Source organism: Ascaphus truei, chromosome 13 (genome assembly GCF_040206685.1).
Source record: "Ascaphus truei isolate aAscTru1 chromosome 13, aAscTru1.hap1, whole genome shotgun sequence".
NCBI classification, from domain to species: Eukaryota; Metazoa; Chordata; class Amphibia; order Anura; family Ascaphidae; genus Ascaphus; species Ascaphus truei.
Window position 1 is genome coordinate 2,777,391 of NC_134495.1, and position 22,716 is coordinate 2,800,106.

General features: G+C 50.1%; 1 protein-coding gene across 2 annotated transcripts in view; it reads left to right on the forward strand.

The window, feature by feature from the left end:
- Positions 1-861: 861 nt before the first annotated feature.
- Positions 862-22,716, forward strand: part of VSIG10 (V-set and immunoglobulin domain containing 10) — a 34,171-nt gene continuing 12,316 nt past the window's right edge. The window contains exons 1-6 of one of the 2 annotated variants that reach the window (XM_075568089.1): positions 862-1,109; positions 9,031-9,309; positions 12,832-13,137; positions 15,056-15,325; positions 19,957-20,250; positions 20,538-20,648. In XM_075568089.1, the coding sequence (XP_075424204.1) occupies positions 1,034-1,109; positions 9,031-9,309; positions 12,832-13,137; positions 15,056-15,325; positions 19,957-20,250; positions 20,538-20,648 (1,336 nt within the window). In that variant the 5' untranslated portion in view covers positions 862-1,033. The remainder of the gene's footprint in view (positions 1,110-9,030; positions 9,310-12,831; positions 13,138-15,055; positions 15,326-19,956; positions 20,251-20,537; positions 20,649-22,716) is intronic. The other variant, XM_075568090.1, reaches the window with a different exon arrangement.

A 22,716-nucleotide genomic window follows, 5' to 3' on the forward strand; every position in this document is an offset into this window, starting at 1 on the left:
TTATCCCACATAAGGGATTTCTCTGGGGATTATCCCACATAAGGGATTTCTCTCGGGTGACAATAATTTGGTTATTATTGTGATACTTTGTGATCTATCATTTTTGATGTACGATGGGTTTGTTTTTTCTTGCCGCGGTCATATCGCGACATATTTATTTATAGTGCGGGCTCTTAAGACTTTTATTGCCCAGGTCCTTATCCTTATTCTTGTCCTTCGGGGCTTTGGGGACATTACCAAAAACTCACATTCCGCAGATTGAAATCTGGGCGTTATTTTGTTTCATATAATTGAACCTATAATACCCCCCCCCCCCCCATACTCCCCACCCCCCATACTCCCCACCCCCCATACTCCCCACTATCTTCCACCCCCACCCCCCCCATACCCCACACTACCTTCCACCCCCCCCCCCCCATACCCCCCACTAACACCATCTCATCAATGGCAGCCTGCTCAGTACTAGGAAGTGACCAGTCACTAATGCAACATTGTAGCACTGTAGTGCAGCGCTCCTGCCCCGGGTTCCTGCGCTCGGTGCAGCGCTCCTGCCCCGTGTTCCTGCGCTCGGTGCAATGCTCCTGCCCCGGGTTCCTGCGCTCGGTGCAGCGCTCCTGCCCCGGGTTCCTGCGCTCGGTGCAGCGCTCCTGCCCCGGGTTCCTGCGCTCGGTGCAGCGCTCCTGCCCCCGGTTCCTGCGCTCGGTGCACTGCTCCTGCCCCCGGTTCCTGCGCTCATTGTAGCGCTCCTGCCCCCGGTTCCTGCGCTCGGTGTAGCGCTCCTGCCCCCGGTTCCTGCGCTGTGAGCGCTGCCCTTTACCTGGCTAGTAGGGAGGGGCTTGTGCTGATCTCTGTATTAAGAAGCCGGAAGAAACAATAAGTTGCATTTCCCTCTGAGCAGAGAGGGGCAGGGAGGAGGTGCCATCGCCAGCCAGGGGCACCTCTACCCCCCTATAACGCGCCCCCCTGCACCTGCTTTACTAATCCCGTATCGGTGGGCAAAGGGGAGACGCAAAGAAAGAGAGGGGCAGCGCTAATGGGGGGAAGCAGGGTCCCGACCTGCGGGCTGCTGCTCGGGATCCTTTATATACAGATGTGGGGGGCACCAGAAGGTAAGGAGACTTCACCTGGGGGGGGGGGGGGGGGGGGGTATATACCCACATACGTATATAGCGCAGGTATACTGCAAGCATTAGCAGTATCCGCAATGCACAGACAGGGTGGTATAATACAGGGTATAAGAATAATGTACAGGTACATACCAGCCAGGGGTTAAATAAACCAAGAGGGCAGTACCAGGGGGGAAAGAAAACGCTACGTTTATTAGCAGGTCTGAGATGTTTACCTGCGCTCAGGTAAGAGGTATGAGACGTTTACCTGCGCTCAGGTAAGAGGTTTGAGACGTTTACCTGCGCTCAGGTAACAGGTTTGAGACGTTTACCTGCGCTCAGGTAACAGGTTTGAGACGTTTACCTGCGCTCAGGTAAGAGGTTTGAGACGTTTACCTGCGCTCAGGTTAGAGGTTTGAGACGTTTACCTGCGCTCAGGTTAGAGGTTTGAGACGTTTACCTGCGCTCAGGTTAGAGGTTTGAGACGTTTACCTGCGCTCAGGTTAGAGGTTTGAGACGTTTACCTGCGCTCAGGTTAGAGGTTTGAGACGTTTACCTGCGCTCAGGTTAGAGGTTTGAGACGTTTACCTGCGCTCAGGTTAGAGGTTTGAGACGTTTACCTGCGCTCAGGTTAGAGGTTTGAGACGTTTACCTGCGCTCAGGTTAGAGGTTTGAGACGTTTACCTGCGCTCAGGTTAGAGGTTTGAGACGTTTACCTGCGCTCAGGTAAGAGGTTTGAGGGCTGAGACGTTTACCTGCGCTCAGGTTAGAGGTTTGAGGGCTGAGACGTTTACCTGCGCTCAGGTAAGAGGTTTGAGAGGTTTACCTGCGTTCCGGTAAAAGGTCTGAGAGGTTTACCTGCGCTCAGGTAAGAGGTATGTATGTATGTATGTATGTCTTTATTTGTATAGCGCCATTAATGTACACAGCGCTTCACAGCAGTAATAGTTACAATCATATAAATAATAAGATATAAATAACACAAAGGGAAGACGGCTTCAGACATAAAATGAAACATTTAGGAAGAGGAGTCCCTGCTCCGAAGAGCTTACAATCTAATTGGTGGAGAGAACGTACAGAGACAGTAGGAGGGCATTCTGGTAAGTGCGTCTGCAGGGGGCCAAGGTTAATGTAAGGCCGCGTCCATGGATAGTGCTTGCGGACGGAGGCGTGCTGAGGCGCGCTTCCGCTCGGCACTGAGCCCCTACAGCCGCAATGAGAGTGGCTTTAGTAGGGGCTCGCCTACGCTTCTGCGCGCTTGCGGAAGCGCAGGTCTTAGGGGAATTTTACATTTCCCCGCTTGCTGGAGCGCAGGGCCGGTCACGTGAGCGGTTCGCCCAATGAAGGCGAACCAGCTTCGTGAAGTCACTGGCCCGCCCGCACGCCCCCGACACGCCCACGGACGCGCGCTGTCTAAGGCCAGGGAAAGCACCCGCTTTCCCTCAGCCTCCGCGCGCCTCCGCCTGCCACCAATGACTATGGCCGAGGCCTAGAGGTGTTAATTATCAGCCCTCGAGCTCCTCGTATGCTTCCTTAAGCAGGTGTGTTTTTAAGGTGGGTTTTAAATGTTGTAGAGAGGGTGCTAGTCGGATATTGAGGGGAAGGGGCATTCCAGAGGTGTGGGGCAGTCAGTGAGAAGGGTTTAAGGCGGGAGAGAGCTTTAGATACAAAGGGGGTAGAGAGAAGACGTTGTTGAGCAGAACGCATGTGATGCAGGCGCAGATAGAAGTATAGGTGCTTTGATGCTGTGTGAATAAGAACTCATTCGCCCCCAATGTGTTTCCAGGGCCTTTGGCTGCAAAGGGAGTTTCCCCAAAAGCGGATTGGTTAACATGACCAGGCGATGACTAAACCCTTTTGGTTGGGAAGCAATGTTTTGCAGTGCTCACGGGCACTGCAGGGGTTAAACTAATAACAAAACTCAACTGGGATCTACTAAAATGGTGATTTATGAGATTATCTAGTAAACCAATGGTTAGAACAGGGGTGGACAATGCAGTCCTCCAGGGCCACCAACAGGTCAGGTTTTCAGGATATCCCTGCTTCAGCACAGGTGGCTCAATCAGAGGCTCAGTCTTCAACTGCACCAGCTGTGCTGAAGCAGTGATATCCAGAAAACCTGACCTGTTGATGGCCCTTGAGGACTGGAGTGTAGAACCCCTGAGTTAAAGCATCATTCGATGCTGAAATTCTGCAGATGTTTTTCCAATGAGATTGATTATAGATTTTCCTGTAGTGTTTTTGTTTGCTTTTTGTTTTTTTAAGACTATATTTGGTCCCGCTGTAGTGTGAGAATTAACCCCTTCCCTGCCAGTGGGACAGGCACCGCATTGTGCGTTCAGAGCGCTCTCTGTAGCCAATCTGTGTTTAACTGCTGTCGATGTAAAGCGCGGCAGGAATCCGGATCTTTGTCCAAAACCAGGACATTTATATACAGCGTTAGTGAGAACTGGTGTCGGGGGCAAAGAGAGACGGAGGTGAAAAAATGTTAAAAAAAAAGGGGGAGCAGTAAACAGAGTAAGGGGATCAGTTACAAGAGGAAATATTCAGGTCAAAAATGGCAAATATTTCTTCCCCTCTAAAAAGAAACCAGCTGTACAATGGCGGTGCGTAACATCTCGTGGGATTTGGGTCTGTACAATGGCGGTGCGTAACATCTCGTGGGATTTGGGTCTGTACAATGGCGCTGCGTAACATCTCGTGGGATTTGGGTCTGTACAATGGCGCTGCGTAACATCTCGTGGGATTTGGATCTGTACAATGGCGCTGCGTAACATCTCGTGGGATTTGGGTCTGTACAATGGCGCTGCGTAACATCTCGTGGGATTTGGGTCTGTACAATGGCGCTGCGTAACATCTCGTGGGATTTGGGTCTGTACAATGGCGGTGCGTAACATCTCGTGGGATTTGGATCTGTACAATGTAGACAGCCCCAAATGCACTAACACGAGTACACAGTGTGGATTGTGTGCTGAATATTCCCCAATACTCACAAACCTCAGTAATAATTGTCACAAGGCCCTGAGCACGGCTTCAGAGAAAGAAGTGTGACTCTGAATTACAAATGGAAACGCAGTGACACTACAAACACTTCACCAAAACAAAGTCACACCCCAATCTTTATTTTGTTCTTCCTGAAATGAACCTAGCTCAAATACTTCTCTACTTTTATCATAGAAATGGGAGACTTCCCAGGGCTAGAGAAGACTTCAGCTTTATTCAAAATAATGGGACTCTAATCTTCTCCAGCATCAGGATAACGATGTTACAGCATGCTAAATAAGGGCCCGTATACAGCTCATAAAATAAGGGCCCGTATACAGCTCATAAAATAAGGGCCCGTATCCAGCTCATAAAATAAGGGCCCGTATCCAGCTCAAATGAGACCTTAATAATTGGAACATTGTAAGAGATGTACAGAGGTACACCAGGGAGTAAGATTTGGGGGAAATTAACCCATGGCTTTATTCAGCCCATTACTATATATAATACAGTAAACACAAAAATAAACAAATAAACACCCTATCCCTGTGTAAGGGGTAACTCACTCTCCCAGTCCCTATCTGCAGGGCTGGGAGGATACGCCCCTTACCCACCTATCCCTGTGTAAGGGATAACTCACTCTCCCAGTCCCTATCTGCAGGGCTGGGAGGATACGCCCCTTACCCACCTATCCCTGTGTAAGGGATAACTCACTCCCCCAGTCCCTATCTGCAGGGCTGGGAGGATACGCCCCTTACCCACCTATCCCTGTGTAAGGGATAACTCACTCCCCCCGACCCTATCTGCAGGGCTGGGAGGATACGCCCCTTACCCACCTATCCCTGTGTAAGGGGTAACTCACTCTCCCAGTCCCTGTCTGCAGGGCTGGGACGATAAGCTTCTTACCAACCTATCACTGCAAAGTCTAAAGAGGTACCCGTAAGCAGGGGCTCTTTGTGTCCATCTCTGTGTCTGGCTGGTGTTCGGTGAGGGGCCCAGCCTCTGGCGAGTTCCAGGGTCCGCGGTGTCCTGGAAAAGAGGTCTGGGTTCTGGTGTCGTCATGTCAGCACACTGTCCTTCTGTGTGCTCAAGACAATCCTCTCCTTTGGCAGCACAGCCGTGACTGTGCTCAGGAGTCTCTCTAAGCAGTTTCCAGCAGGAGACTTTTCTACAGGTCTGATGAGCCAGGTGGAGACTGGTTAATTGTCTTTAGCTGCAATTAACCAGCTCCCTGCTGGATTCCTCAGACCACTACAGGCTTATATTGAAGCCTTATTTAAACAGGGGTTCAGTCCCTGTTACAGACATGAATAAAGGTTTTAAGGTACTTTACGTCAGTTTGGAATGCATTGGCATGTTCTCTCTCAGCGTCGGATATAAGGCTTGCCAGCGTAGGATACAAGATGCGCAGGCATAGGATACAAGGCGTGCCAGTGTAGGATACAAGTTGCGCAGGCGTAGGCTACAAGGCGTGCCAGCGTGGGGGTGTAGGATACAAAGCGTGCCAGCGTGGGGGCGTAGGATACAAGGCGTGCCAGCGTGGGGGCGTAGGATACAAGGCGTGGGGACGTAGGATACAAGGCGTGCCAGCGTGGGGGCGTAGGATACAAGGCGTGGGGACGTAGGATACAAGGCGTGCCAGCGTGGGGGCGTAGGATACAAGGCGTGGGGACGTAGGATACAAGGCGTGGGGGCGTAGGATAAAAGGCGTGCCAGCGTGGGGGCGTAGGATACAAGGCGTGCCAGCGTGGGGGCGTAGGATAAAAGGCGTGCCAGCGTGGAGGCGTAGGATACAAGGCGTGCCAGCGTGGAGGCGTAGGATACAAGGCGTGCCAGCGTGGGGGCGTAGGATACAAGGCGTGCCGGCGTGGGGACGTAGGATACAAGGCGTGCCAGCGTGGGGGCGTAGGATACAAGGCGTGCCAGCGTGGAGGCGTAGGATACAAGGCGTGCCAGCGTGGGGGCGTAGGATACAAGGCGTGCCAGCGTGGGGGCGTAGGATACAAGGCGTGCCAGCGTGGGGGCGTAGGATACAAGGCGTGCCAGCGTGGGGGCGTAGGATACAAGGCGTGCCAGCGTGGGGGCGTAGGATACAAGGCGTGCCAGCGTGGGGGCGTAGGATACAAGGCGTGCCAGCGTGGGGGCGTAGGATACAAGGCGTGCCAGCGTGGGGGCGTAGGATACAAGGCGTGCCAGCGTGGGGGCGTTGGATACAAGGCGTGCCAGCGTGGGGACGTAGGATACAAAGCGTGGGGGCGTAGGATACAAGGCGTGCCAGCGTGGGGGCGTAGTATACAAGGCGTGCCAGCGTGGGGGCGTAGGATACAAGGCGTGCCAGCGTGGGGCGTAGGATACAAGGCGTGGGGACGTAGGATACATAGCGTGCCAGCGTGGGGGCGTAGGATACAAGGCGCATAGTTAATTGAGATACATTTTGACGCTTTGTGTCATGTCGAATACCAGATTGATATAATTTTAATTAAAATGTAATTATTTTTGTATGTATTCCTACTATTGGTAAATATAAATGGTTAGTGTAATATTATTTATAATAGCCATACTGTGGAAATGTATACATTTTGTTACCTATATAAGGAAGCATCTGTGCTGTGTAAATGTTGGATATATGTACATATGACAGACAGTTATAATAGTGCTGGCACTGTATATGCATATATACACAGGCTCAGATATACATTCATTGGTACATACACGCACTAATACAGTTAGGTCTGGAAATAATTGGACACTGACACAATTTTCATAATTTTGGCTCTGTACGCCACCACAATGGATTTGAAATTAAATAACTGACATTCAATAGAAGTGCAGACTTTCAGCTTTAATTCAAGGGGTTGAACAAAAATATAGTATGAAACGATTAGGAATTGCAACCATTTTCATACACAGTCCCCTTATTTTAGGGGCTCAAATGTAATTGGACAAATTAACAAAATCATAAATAAAATGTACATTTTTAATACTTTGTCGGGAATCCTTTGCAGGCAATGACTGCTTGAAGTCTGGAACGCATGGACATCACCAAACGTTGAGTTTCCTCCTTTGTGATGCTTTCCCAGGCCTTTACTGCAGCTGTCTTCAGTTGTTGTTTGTTCGTGGGTCTTTCTGCCTTAAGTTTTGTCTTCAGCAAGTGAAATGCATGCTCGATCGGGTTGAGATCAGGTGATTGACTCGGCCATAGCAGAATATTCCACTTCTTTGCCTTTAAAAAACTCCTGGGTTGCTTTCAAAGTATGTTTTGGGTCATTGTCCATCTGTAAAGTGAAGTGCCGTCCAATCAACTTCGCTGAATTTGGACGAATCTGAGCAGACAATATACCCCTATACACGTCAGAATTCATCCGGCTGCTTCTGTCTTCTGTCACATCATCAATAAACACTAGTGACCCAGTGCCATTGTAAGCCATGCATGCCCATGCCATCACACTGCCTCCACTGTGTTTTGCAGATGATGTGATATGCTTCGGATCATGAGCCGTTCCAAGCCTTCTCCATACTTTTTTCTTCCCACCATTCTGATACAGGTTGATCTTAGTTTCATCTGTCCAAAGAATGCTGTTCCAGAATTGGGCTGGCTTTTTTAGATATTGTTTGGCAAAGTCTAATCTGGCCTTTCTATTCTTGAGGCTTATGAATGGTTTGCACCTTGTGGTGAACCCTCTGTATTTGCTCCCGGGAAGTCTTCTCTTTATGGTAGACTTGGATAATGATATGCCTACCTCCTGGAGAGTGTTCTTCACTTGGATGGATGTTGTGAAGGTGTTTTTCTTTACCATGGAAAGGATCCTACGATCATCCACCACTGTTGTCTTCCATGGACGTCCAGGCCTTTTTGTGTTGCAGAGCTCACCAGTGCGTTCTTTTTTTTTCTCACAATGTACCAAACTGTTGATTTGGCCACTCCTAATGTTCCTGCTTTCTCTCTGATGGGTTTTCTTTTTTTTGCAGCCTAAGGATGCCCTGTTTCACTTGCATTGAGCGCTCCTTTGACCGCATGTTGTGGGTTCACAGCAACAGCTTCCAAATGCGAATGCCACACCTGGAATCAACTCCAGACCTTTTACCCGCTTAATTGATGATGAAATAACGAAGGAGTAGCCCACACCTGTCCATGAAACAGATTTTGAGTCAATTGTCCAATTACTTTTGGTCCCTTGAAAAAGAGGGGGCTACATATTAAAGAGATGTAATTCCTAAACCCTTCCTCCAATTTGGATGTGAATACCCTCAAATTAAATCTGATAGACGGCACTTTAACCCCATATTCATTATTTAACTGTAACTTGAATTTATTTTGGTACACAGCCGAAATAACAAAACTTGTATCAGTGTCCAGTTATTTCCGGACCTAACTGTATATGCATATACACAAACACATACATATAGCTGTATCAAGGCTCACTGTCCCTGACGCTGTGGACGAAGAAGCAAAAGTCAGCAGCGCCAGGACAGTGTCTGCTGCGATCAAGCTGCGGCAGGTCCATATACAGCGGTATTTTTCCAGTGCTGCAACCACCGCGGTCACGTGACAGCGTCACCGAAGAAATGTATGCTTCCTACATCTGTATAGTGATAACAGCGGAGCAATCGGACTCTTCCTGCAGTCGCACTGGCACAGAGGCTGCCATGGGAGACTTGGCCAGTATCCTGAGACCAACCACCATTTGGGGATTCTCCCAATCATTCTGGGAGACTGTCAGTTTAGAGCAGGAGGACCTACCTTATCCCGGGCTCACTGGATTTAAAGGCCAGTATCCACTCTTATTGTGACCTTGTGCAAGTCGCTTTATCTCCCCATGTTCAGACGTCAACAAAATGAGATGGTAAGCACCTTGTGGCATGGACTCATTGTGCCGATATTGTGTGATCTCATAGCTCTCACCTGTTCTTATGGGACCTTACATGTCTTTGTGCCTTGCAGCAGCCATAATAACCATAGTTGGAGAGGTAAATGGGAGTATAGTTCTGCCGTGCAGTAATGTGACCGAGGCGACAAGGAAAGTGGCCTGGTTTAAAGATAACACCACCCAAGCAGTCCTGGCCGGTGACCATAACAGCTCTACAGATGCCCGGTTCTCAAGAGTGAATGGGAGCTCTCTCGTAATAACAAGTCTGCGTATACAGGATGAAGGGAAGTACATCTGCAGGGAAGGTTTGGACATGGCGGGTTATGAGTCTCACATACAGCTCCTTATCGCTGGTAAGTATGGATTCTATACATTAAGCCCTTTACAAGAAGTGCGATGTGTCACAGGCCTCTCTGGCTGGCTGTGCAGCTCGCTTTATAAAGCAGGTTAAACCCCTGAAAAAAACGCAACTCGCTTTATAAAGCAGGTTAAACCCCTGAAAAAAACGCAAGGGGAAACCTAGAATTTCTCACAAAGTTCCTTCTACTTCAAAGGACAAATACGTAATCGCAGCGCCCTCATACGTACCGGTGCAGACCCTGCTTTTCATTATTTCATTATAACATAGAACATGTCGTCCTGGGTTCCCGTTTGATTGGGTGAAACGTCAGTGTGACAGCTGCAGCGGATGGTGTCCCTACAATCTGCCCCTTACGTCTTCTAATACCCTTCATGCTGCAATCCCACATGGTCAGACAGTTGATTTTCGTAGAGGTCTCTGAACAGGGGAGTGTTTCTCAATCACATGTTTTCTCTCTCCTTATCCCCCCTGTCCTTATTGTATGTCTTTATTTATATAGCGCTATTAATGTACATAGCGCTTCACAGTAGTAATACATGTGGTAATCATATAAATAACAGGTCATGGGAAGAAGTGCTCCAGACATAAAAGTAACATTAAGGAAGAGCAGTCCCTGCCCCGAGGAGCTTACAGTCTAATTGGTAGGTAGGGAGAACGTACAGAGACAGTAGGAGGGAGTTCTGGTAAGTGCGTCTGCAGGGGGCCAAGCTTTATGTATCATGTGTATAGTATTATTCACAGTGCTATTCATATGCTTCTTTAAGCAAGTGTGTCTTAAGGTGGGTCTTAAAGGTGGATAGAGAGGGTGCTAGTCGGGTACTGAGGGTAAGGGCAGTCAGTGAGAAAGGTTTAAGGCGGGAGTGGACTTTAGATACAAAGGGGGTAGAAAGAAGACACCCTTGAGAAGAACGCAAGAGTCGGGATGGTGCATAGCGAGAAATTCGGGCTGAGATCTAAGTAGGGGCAAAAGAGTGTAAAGCTTTAAAAGTGAGCAGGAGAATTGAGTGTGAGATGCGGGATTTGATGGGAAGCCAGGAGAGGGATTTCATGAGGGGAGACGCGGAGACAGATTTAGGAAAGAGTAGAGTGATTCTGGCAGCAGTGTTTAGGATAGATTGTAGGGGAGACAGGTGAGAGGCAGGAAGGCCGGACAGCAGGAGGTTACAGTAATCAAGACGGGAGAGAATGAGGGCCTGAGTCAGAGTTTTAGCAGTCGAGCAACAGAGGAAAGGGCGTATCTTTGTTATATTGCGGAGGAAAAAGTGACAGGTTTTAGAAACGTTTTGAATGTGAGAGAGGAGTAGAGTGTGACCCCTAGGCAGCGTGCTTGGGCTACTGGGTGAATGATGGTACTTCCAACTGTAATGTGGAAGGAGGTAGTGGGGCCTTATCAGAAAACCAATAGAGATAAGGGGAGGTGGGGCTGTTCAAGCTCTCACTGATCGCACAGTGACATCACACACCAGGCAGTACCCAGAGGAAATCAATAAAAATAAATATATACTTATAGTTGTTGGATTTTGGTAACAAAAGTATCAATTGGCCAGAGTTAGTTCACTTTGGTCCTAGGAGGGGTGGTCCCTTTTGAAGCCCCCCTATGTGAGTCCCCTGCTCTTTTTTTAGAAGGAGCCAGTTGGGATCTGGGCGACTTTGATAAACCATCGTCTTAATTTGACGATGTAAACATTTTGTCATTTGTATGAGACCGGAATCGGTTTATATTTTGCATGCTAGATGTGGATCGATTTATTAGTGATATGTGGTCTTGACTGCAAAATAAATGCAATGTATTTTTGAAGACCTCCTGGCATTCTCAGATTTAAAAGGAACAAAAACAGGAAGGGAAAAAAGGGACTTTATTATATATCCGCACAGCACAAGTACTCACTCTCACGCTTTCCAACATGTTTTATTTCATTTGTTTCCTCCTTGTTGATATTGTTGCATTTTTATAGCACTTTTGTCCCAGTAATTTTACCTGATTTCACTCCGGCTTTTCTGTTTGTTTTATACCTATATACTTTTTTTCTGTAACCCTTTATTTAAATTGCCTGTATTGAAAAATGAGTTGGTAGAAGGACCTCGCTCTCGTGGACTTTGTGATCAAAACTGTTTTGTTTACAGCAACTGTTGTAAATAAACAAGCTTGATCGCAAAGTCCACGAGAGCGAGAATCCTCCTACTCACACCTGCATCTCTCCGGCTGTGTGACACTCCCCTATTTACACACACACACACACACTCACACCTGCATCTCTCCGGCTGTGTGACACTCCCCTATTTACACACACACACACACACACACTCACACCTGCATCTCTCCGGCTTTGTGACGCTCCCCTATGTACACACACACACACACACACACATCTCTCCGGCTGTGTGACACTCCCCTATTTACACACACACACACACACACTCACACCTGCATCTCTCCGGCTTTGTGACGCTCCCGTGGCCGTTTCCCCGAGCTTTGCATGAATGAGCACAGCTTCTCCAGTACATTACCTGCATTGAAAAATAACCGTAATAAAGAGTTGAAAAGGGAAAAAACGATCATCACTTCTGCAAAACGGCCAATAAGCCTGTCCAATATCACTGCTGCTGTCCTATTTACACACACACACACACACACAAACACACACACACATCCAGTGCCAGCTGATTGAGACGACCAAATACACACGGTGTAAGAATCAGACTAAGCAGAGATGATATAGATCGGGTGGGGAGGAGAACACTGCCCCGGCCAAGACAGAAAAAACATAATAGAACTACCATAAATGATTAATAAGTCAAGTCCTAGTCGGTTTGATGACTTGGAGTGATTACAGGCATACCCCGCTTTAAGGACACTCACTTTAAGGACACTCGCGAGTAAGGACATATCGCCCAATAGGCAAACGGCAGCTCGCGCATGCGCCTGTCAGCACGTCCTGAACAGCAATACCGGCTCCCTACCTGTACTGAAGCTGTGCGCAAGCGGGGAGACTATAGAGCCTGTTACACATGTGTTATTTACATCAGTTATGCACGAATATGACGATTACAGTACAGTACATGCATCGATAAGTGGGGGAAATAGGTAGTGCTTCACTTTAATTACATGTTTGCTTTACATATATGCTCCGGTCCCATTGCGTACGTTAATGCGGGGTATGTATGTATATAGGCGTACGTTAATGTGGGGTATGTATGTATATAGGCGTACGTTAATGTGGGGTATGCCTGTACAGCATCCACCGTTTCCGTGCATAAAAGCACCTTCATCACCGTGATTTTTATAGTCCTATTATAACCACTGTTTCTTTATTTATCTATACAGATAAAACCCTGTCTAACAACAATTAAGCAAAGAGGGTGAATGGTCTCCTAAGTGTTTAGCATTTTAGATTTATAGGCAGTTCCATACCCAGTAGATACTCCGGAAGGTGGCAGTGTTGATGATCTCCTCCTCATCTCATGAATCCACTTCTATATGATCTGACCGTCTTCTTTCTCTTTCCAATTTCAGGTGGCCCATATATTGTTTCTGCCAGCATCTCTCCCACCAAGACTCTACCAAATGGTACCATTTATGCCTCCAGAGGTTCTAATATGGACTTTAGCTGCTCCAGTGACTCCCACCCAGAACCAAAGATGGAATGGGTGCTGTACAGACAGGATAAGAACCCAGAGTTGTTCCATACGAAAAACGGCAATTTCCTCAACTTCTCTCTGACCCACCTGGCTCCAGACTACCAGGGAAACCACTCGTGCTCAGCAGAGAACCCTCTTAGTGGACGAACAGAGTCTTCCACCCTCCAACTTCTGGTTTACTGTGAGTAGGACTGGGGTGTGATGTCGTTTTCAATATCTATGTAACAGGCATCTCACCTCACCAGGGTTTAAAACAAACTCACACCTACCTATTTTGACACACAAAGTTTAGTACCTGGTAAACATGAACCAATTTTACATTTCTTGTGCTGTGAAAAACATATTTATAGGTGTAACATTTGAGATGTCGTCTTTAAAATATTTTAAAATAAATGCTTGGGTTTTTTTAAACTATTTTTATTCTTCTGTCTGCCTGTATCTGTCTCTGTCTCTCTAGCTATCTACCTCTATCATATATCTCTAATCTGTCTGCCTCTGTATGCCTGTCTGTCTGCCTGCCTGTCTGCCTCTGCCTGCCTGTCTGCCTCTGTCTGCCTGTCTGCCTGTCTGTCTGCCTCTGTATGTCTGCCTCTGTATGTCTGCTTCTCTGCCAGTGTCTCTGCCTGTCTGCCTGCCTGTCTGCCTGTCTCTCTGCCTGCCTGTCTGCCTCTGCCTGCCTGCCTGCCTGCCTGCCTGTCTGTCTCTCTGCCTGCCTGAATGCCTGTCTGCCTGTCTCTCTGTCTGCCTCTGTCTGTCTGTCTGTCTATCACATGTTATGCGTGTCTGTGACAAATGACAAACATGACGGCTACAGCGCAGTCCCCAGTATTGCGCACTCGCTGATCTATCCTGATTTAGTTCATTAGTGTGATGCCAGACGGGCGAGATGCCAGTGAATAGGATGTAGATGTAGTAACGTAGTACCCCAAACAATCCACGACCAGTGCCCTGAGGGCAAATATCAGAGTGTAAATGGAAATAGGTTCAAATACAACATTACAATGTTGGTGCTGTCCTCTCCTCCTGTGACACCAGGACTTTCATGGCACTTCAATGGGCCATTATGACGGCACTGACAACCAGGCCGCCTCTGATCCAGTGCATTGCAGAGCATGCTGGGACTGGCACTAAGCTAGTAGTACCTACCCCGCATAGCGCCCGTCCCCACCCCGCATAGCGCCCGTCCCCACCCCGCATAGCGCCCGTCCCCACCCCGCATAGCGCCCGTCCCCACCCCGCATAGCGCCCGTCCCCACCCCGCATAGCGCCCGTCCCCACCCCGCATAGCGCCCGTCCCCACCCCGCATAGCGCCCGTCCCCACCCCGCATAGCGCCCGTCCCCACCCCGCATAGCGCCCGTCCCCACCCCGCATAGCGCCTGTCCCCACCCCGCATAGCGCCCGTCCCCACCCCGCATAGCACCCGTCCCCACCCCGCATAGCGCCCTTCCCCACCCCGCATAGCGCCCGTCCCCACCCCGCATAGCGCCCGTCCCCACCCCGCATAGCGCCCGTCCCCACCCCGCATAGCGCCCGTCCCCACCCCGCATAGCGCCCGTCCCCACCCCGCATAGCGCCCGTCCCCACCCCGCATAGCGCCCGTCCCCACCCCGCATAGCGCCCGTCCCCACCCCGCATAGCGCCCTTCCCCACCCCGCATAGCGCCCGTCCCCACCCCGCATAGCGCCCGTCCCCACCCCGCATAGCGCCCTTCCCCACCCCGCATAGCGCCCGTCCCCACCCCGCATAGCGCCCGTCCCCACCCCGCATAGCGCCCGTCCCCACCCCGCATAGGGCCCGTCCCCACCCCGCATAGCGCCCGTCCCCACCCCGCATAGCGCCCGTCCCCACCCCGCATAGCGCCCGTCCCCACCCCGCATAGCGCCCGTCCCCACCCCGCATAGCGCCCGTCCCCACCCCGCATAGCGCCCGTCCCCACCCCGCATAGCGCCCGTCCCCACCCCGCATAGCGCCCGTCCCCACCCCGCATAGCGCCCGTCCCCACCCCGCATAGCGTCGGTCCTGGTAACCACACTCCAGCAGTTGGTCAGTGTAACAGACACGTCGTCCTGATGAAGATCTTCTATGTCCTCCCTGCAGATGCACCGGATTTTCCGATGACTTGTCAAGCAGAGAATTCCGTTGGATTCTCGGAGCTGCTTCTCGCTTGCAGCTGGCCAGGGGGATACCCAGCCCCAATGTTGCAGTGGCAACTTGAGGCTAGTAGCTTGCCAAAGCGCAGCAATGGCACAGACACGTTGGCAGCATCGGTGGAGCACTCCCAGCTGTATGATGGGCAGCAATTTGAGTGCCGAGGAAGCCACCTTGTAAGAGAAGATCGAAGTGAGAAGACCTGCCAGGTGCAGATAGGTGAGATAGGAGGGTGCGGCATTGTGCCAGGTGCAGATAGGTGAGATAGGAGGGTGCGGCATTGTGCCAGGTGCAGATAGGCGAGATAGGAGGGTGCGGCATTGTGCCAGGCGCAGATAGGTGAGATAGAAGGGTGCGGCATTGTGCCAGGCGCAGATAGGCGAGATAGGAGGGTGCGGCATTGTGCCAGTTGCAGATAGGCGAGATAGGAGGGTGCGGCATTGTGCCAGGTGCAGATAGGTGAGATAGGAGGGTGCGGCATTGTGCCAGGTGCAGATAGGCGAGATAGGAGGGTGCGGCATTGTGCCAGGCGCAGATAGGCGAGATAGGAGGGTGCGGCATTGTGCCAGGTGCAGATAGGAGGGTGCGGCATTGTGCCAGGCGCAGATAGGTGAGATAGGAGGGTGCGGCATTGTGCCAGGCGCAGATAGGTGAGATAGGAGGGTGCGGCATTGTGCCAGGTGCAGATAGGTGAGATAGGAGGGTGCGGCATTGTGCCAGGTGCAGATAGGTGAGATAGGATGGTGCGGCATTGTGCCAGGTGCAGATAGGAGGGTGCGGCATTGTGCCAGGCGCAGATAGGTGAGATAGGAGGGTGCGGCATTGTGCCAGGTGCAGATAGGTGAGATAGGAGGGTGCGGCATTGTGCCAGGTGCAGATAGGCGAGACAGGAGGGTGCGGCATTGTGCCAGGCGCAGATAGGTGCAGATAGGAGGGTGCGGCATTGTGCCAGGCGCAGATAGGTGAGATAGGAGGGTGCGGCATTGTGCCAGGTGCAGATAGGCGAGATAGGAGGGTGCGGCATTGTGCCAGGCGCAGATAGGTGAGATAGGAGGGTGCGGCATTGTGCCAGGTGCAGATAGGCGAGATAGGAGGGTGCGGCATTGTGCCAGGCGCAGATAGGTGAGATAGGAGGGTGCAGCATTGTGCCAGGTGCAGATAGGTGAGATAGGAGGGTGCGGCATTGTGCCAGGTGCAGATAGGTGAGATAGGAGGGTGCGGCATTGTGCCAGGCGCAGATAGGTGCAGATAGGAGGGTGCGGCATTGTGCCAGGTGCAGATAGGTGAGATAGGAGGGTGCGGCATTGTGCCAGGTGCAGATAGGTGAGATAGGTGGGTGCGGCATTGTGCCAGGTGCAGATAGGCGCAGATAGGAGGGCGCAGCATTGTACCAAGATGCTGTATAGCACGGGCGGCCAACTCCTGTCCTCAAGGGCCACCAACTGGTCAGGTTTGAAGAATATCCCTGCTTCAGCACAGGTGGTGGCTCAGTCATTGAAGCAGGGATATCCGTAAAGCCTGCCCTGCTGGTGGCCCTTGAGGACAGGAGCTGGTGACTCCTGCTGTATAGTATGCGCTGGCATGTCGTTACATAGTACACATTGTGGGGTGTCATGTTGTATAATATTAACTCTTCTGTTGCCAGAGGGCCAGCAATGCTTGATCAGCATCGCTCATAGAGCTAAATCACCTGCCACACATCTTAAGCCGCGCTTATAGTGCGCGCGACGGGTGACGTCGCCACCTGCAAACGTTCTAATTTAACTTTGGGCGACGTTGCTGGCGACCTGGCCATTGATTGGTTCAGAGGCGTCACATGTGGCGACAGCCTCTGAAAAATCAAATTTGATGGGCTTCCAAATTTTTGGTCGTGGCGTCGCGCTTACTATAAACGCTTGCGACGGCGGCAATGCTTTTGTTTTCAGGCGACGTCGCCGGCACTATAAGCGCAGCCTTAGAAACCATGTATGAGCCAAAGCTCTGTCCCAGAGCGGCAGCTTTTATATTCAGATTATAAACGAACACCCGAGCACACTAAACAAATGGAAATATTAAGGACTGCTGGGATTATTACCAGCACTAAAACACCTTAACCTATCAACAAATCTTTTAGCTAACACATTGTTTAGCTAGCACATACATATATATATATATATATATATATATATATATATATATATATATATCTCTAATATATATATATAATAAAAGTGCTAGCTAAACAATGTGATATATATCTCTCACACGGTCGTTTTAGTCTGTTTAGATTAGCGCTGTTTGTGCGTTTGTGAGCGCTACAAACCACTCGCATTCCCAGTAAGAAAGGTGGAATGGGTCCAGAAGTTCTTTTCACCCCTTGCAATAGAACTAGGCAGTACCATTTACATATTGGCAGTGACCTCGTGTAGTATTTGCATAGCACGGAACAAGTCGGCTGACTCCAGAAGCAGCTCGGTCTTACTGTGCCAACTTTAGTGGGTGGCACAGAATCGGTGTAAGCCCTTCATTGCTGGAGAACCAGTGTCACAGTGTTGCAGGGCCTCACACACTGGAGTGGTTCATAGACAAACCAAGGATTAGAAGCGGGAAGCAAAGGGTTATGGGTAAGAACGGGGCAGGGATGTCCTATAAACTATTCCTGTGTGGGGTTGAGGTGATTCTGTTATATCCCTTCCCTTTGCCTTCAAATAAGTGTTCTGCAGTATATAGCATTACTAAGTAACCATTCTCACACTGATGAGACCCAAAAGGTCGGAAAAGCTGTCTATGAGTAGGGTTACTGGCTCTGCACTTCTTGTACCCAGGCTTTTCTGAAATAGCTGTGTAATGCGGCAGGCAGAAGCTTGTTACAATGGGTAAGAAGCAAAGAGTGACTGCCTGTCATTGCTCATTTGCATATCATTTCCCAGAATCCCTGGGTTTTGCATTGAGTCATATGATGAAAATGAAAGAATACTGTGTGACCTGTGAGGGGCGGGGAAATCCTGCAGCATGTCCATGTTTTAATGGGTGTAACTTTGGGGGAATAGACTGTTATAAAGACACAAAGGAGCCTTTTTAAAAGTGTTTAACCCAAAGATGAGATCTGGGTCCGATGTTGCTTCCCCCGGTAGGGGGACCCCCCAGGTGGGGGGGGGCTGCTCTGATCCTGTATGTGTGTGTGTGAGCTGCTTCAGACTAGAGGGAGGACTTACCTGTGCAATGAAGGCCCCGCCCCCAGCGTCAAGCAGCAGCCCCCAGGGAGACAGGCGGGGAGGAGTTACCTGTGCAGTGAAGGCCCCGGGGAGACAGGCAGGGGGGGGGGGGGAAGTTACCTGTGCAATGAAGGCCCCGGGAGACAGGCAGGGGGGGGGAAAGTTACCTGTGCAATGAAGGCCCCGGGAGACAGGCAGGGGGGGGGAGTTACCTGTGCAGTGAAGTCCCCGGGGAGACAGGCAGGGGGGGGGAGTTACCTGTGCAGTGAAGGCCCTGGGGAGACAGGCAGGGGGGGGGAGTTACCTGTGCAGTGAAGGCCCTGGGGAGACAGGCAGGGGGGGGGAGTTACCTGTGCAGTGAAGGCCCTGGGGAGACAGGCGGGGGGAGGAGTTACCTGTGCAGTGAAGGCCCCGGGGAGACAGGTGGGGGGGAGTTACCTGTGCAGTGAAGTCCCCGGGGAGACAGGTGGGGGGGAGTTACCTGTGCAGTGAAGGCCCCGGGGAGACAGGCGGGGGGAGGAGTTACCTGTGCAGTGAAGGCCCTGGGGAGACAGGCGGGGGGAGGAGTTACCTGTGCAGTGAAGGCCCTGGGGAGACAGGTGGGGGGAGGAGTTACCTGTGCAGTTAAGGCCCCGGGGAGACAGATGGGGGGGGGGGGGAGAGTTATCTGTGCAGTGAAGGCCCCGGGGAGACAGGCGGGGGGAGGAGTTACCTGTGTGCAGTGAAGGCCCCGGGGAGACAGGCAGGGGGGAGGAGTTACCTGTGCAGTGAAGGCCCCGGGGAGACAGGCGGGGAGGAGTTACCTGTGTGCAGTGAAGGCCCCGGGGAGACAGGCGGGGAGGAGTTACCTGTGTGCAGTGAAGGCCCCGGGAGACAGGTGGGGGGGGAGTTACCTGTGCAGTGAAGGCCCCGGGGAGACAGGCGGGGGGAGGAGTTACCTGTGTGCAGTGAAGGCCCCGGGGAGACAGGTGGGGTGGGGGGGGGAGTCACCTACACAATAGGACAGCTCGTTTTCTCAGGGGCTGGGAGTCAAAACATAATTGTCTGCTTTGCATGGCCCCTGGGGCTGAAACAGTTAATGGTCAGATGTCATTTGGTCACAATACTCTAAATGCAAACACAGGATGACACCTGTCCTCTTAATGTAACATTGGTTAACTGGATGGACAGATGTCCTTTGTCAACCACATCTACTACGTTACTATGTCATACAATGCTATTAGCATACACATCAGCTGCTTCTCCGGGCATGTGTCACTTAGATTTGATATCCTCTCCTAATGATGTTTACCTTACATGGCCAATCCGTATGGGACACTTAGATACACTTTTGAGCTTGTCTTTGAATGTATTGTACACACAGAAGCGTATCGGGCTCTCTGCTTATCCCCAGGACATGTGTGAGAACGAGAGGTAACAGTTTACAAATACATGCAGTATGTAACTGCAATAGAGACATTTTAATGCTGTGAAGACGTCTTCCTCCTGTTGGTATAGAGTTCATTTGAATGGAGCTGAACGCTTTGCCAGCAGTGGGAAGATGGCTTGTTTGATATACATGTGGTTACAACTTCAGGAGCATCCTCGGGCAGAACAGCCGCTCCTGCATTTTGTGTTACTCGATGGTTTGTGCCAATGGTTTCCGTTTCCTTTCAGCTCTTCCTGTCGTGCATTCTCAGCCAATAAGGACTTGTCTCTTAGGGGGGAATGTGACCCTGTCCTGCTCCGTATCCGGCGCCAATCCCCCTGCAAATATCACTTGGCTGCGTAACCTGAGCCACCCCGAAGTGCAGATCCAGCCAGGGGAAAAGTACCGCATCGCGCAGGACAGCTCCGCCTCCTACCTCACCATCCTTAACTGTTCCCGTGATGGAGATGAGGGATATTATGTCTGCAAAGCGGAGAACGTGCTGGGAATCAGAGAGATCAATGTATGGCTGGCAGTAAATAGTAAGTGCAATTTGGATTGTAAGCTCTTCAGAGCAGTGTCTATCGATCTTTGCTTTTGTAATGGTTGCACTTCTTCCTACTTTGTTCTATACTCCATAGTCTTCTGATAGTTCCATATTTCCTATAGGTGCTGTGTACATGATTGATGCTCTGTAAATAAAGATACACATACACACCTAAAGAGACACTCGCTTCTCTCCTTATAGCCTCTATAAACACAGACTGCTGATTCTCTCACTATGTTGGTAAAACCTTGTATATCTATAGTTTGTGCTTTCTTTCCCCAGAGCCGCATAACATTGTGGGGTTAGTGTCCGCTCTGCTGCTCCTGTTTCTGCTGGCGGTGGCCATAATCACTGGCATAGCTCTGTACTGTAACCCTGAAACCTATCTGAAAGGTATGGCAGAACCCTTACTGTAATGCAGAACCCTTACTGTAATGCAGAACCCTTACTGTAATGCAGAACCCTTACTGTAATGCATGTAACGCAGAACCCTTACTGTAACGCAGAACCCTTACTGTAATGCAGATCCCTTACTGTAACGCAGATCCCTTACTGTAACGCAGAACCCTTACTGTAATGCAGAACCCTTACTGTAATGCAGATCCCTTACTGTAACGCAGATCCCTTACTGTAACGCAGATCCCTTACTGTAACGCAGATCCCTTACTGTAACGCAGATCCCTTACTGTAACGCAGAACCCTTACTGTAATGCAGAACCCTTACTGTAACGCAGATCCCTTACTGTAACGCAGAACCCTTACTGTAACGCGGAACCCTTACTGTAACGCGGAACCCTTACTGTAACGCGGAACCCTTACTGTAACGCGGAACCCTTACTGTAACGCGGAACCCTTACTGTAACGCGGAACCCTTACTGTAACGCGGAACCCTTACTGTAACGCGGAACCCTTACTGTAACGCGGAACCCTTACTGTAACGCGGAACCCTTACTGTAACGCGGAACCCTTACTGTAACGCGGATCCCTTACTGTAACGCGGAACCCTTACTGTAACGCGGATCCCTTACTGTAACGCGGATCCCTTACTGTAACGCGGATCCCTTACTGTAACGCGGAACCCTTACTGTAACGCGGAACCCTTACTGTAACGCAGAACCCTTACTGTAACGCGGATCCCTTACTGTAACGCGGAACCCTTACTGTAACGCGGAACCCTTACTGTAACGCGGATCCCTTACTGTAACGCGGATCCCTTACTGTAACGCGGAACCCTTACTGTAACGCAGAACCCTTACTGTAACGCAGAACCCTTACTGTAACGCAGAACCCTTACTGTAACGCAGAACCCTTACTGTAACGCAGAACCCTTACTGTAACGCAGAACCCTTACTGTAACGCAGAACCCTTACTGTAATGCAGAACCCTTACTGTAACGCAGATCCCTTACTGTAACGCAGAACCCTTACTGTAACGCAGAACCCTTACTGTAACGCAGAACCCTTACTGTAACGCGGAACCCTTACTGTAACGCGGAACCCTTACTGTAATGCAGATCATTTATAACCATTGGAATTCTCCACTCTGCAAAGCTACAAGACCTTATTACCTTACTGCTAAAGGGATTTCATGCACAGCACTTTGAAAAGTGGAGTCATGTGTTTGCTTTAGGCTGTTATCATGATACACCTGACTTCCCACTGGGTGTTAAAACCTCTCCCATTTAAAGGGATAATCCCTCCTAGGAACAAAGTGAACTCATTCCAATGACCTGCTGCTAAAGGGGTTTCATCTGGGTAATTGGGACCTTTTTTACCCAAATGTGACACCTATAAGTATTTTACTTACCTTGAGAGGGGTGTGATTTCCTCTGGCTGCTTCCTTTTGTGTGATGTCACTGTGAGGTCACTGTGTGATCAGCGGGCGCGTTTGTACAGCCAGACTCCCCCTCCCCACATTTTTATTGGCTCTCAAATAAAGACAGGGTGGGATAAGGGGAAAGAAAACACATGATTGACGAATACAAGAAATTAAATTGGCCACCTTTTTAAACATGTCCCATTGGGGCCTCCCCCTGCCACCCCCCCCCCCCCCCCACACACACCCCTGTTTTTATATTGTCAAAATTGGCATTTCCATTACCCAAATCCTGGCATTAATGTTCACTGCGCCAATGTTGCATTTAAATAGCACCTTCCTTCCGCCTTCTTTCATTCGTGTTGCCACTCTACAAAATCATTTCATTTTGATGAGGATTCGAAGACCACAAATGTGTTCGTATTACACAATATAAGGAAAAAGTATGAACTATTGATTAGTCTGTGACAATACTGATCGTAAATACAAAATGCAGAACGAGTATCTCGGTCGACAAAATGTAACATGTTGAGCTGAATGGACGTCTTTTTCTCCATGCGCACCTATCATGTAATAAGTACATAGCCTACTAAAAATATACCTGAATGACTTTTATTAATGATATGGTTATGAAACAAGTCATCGA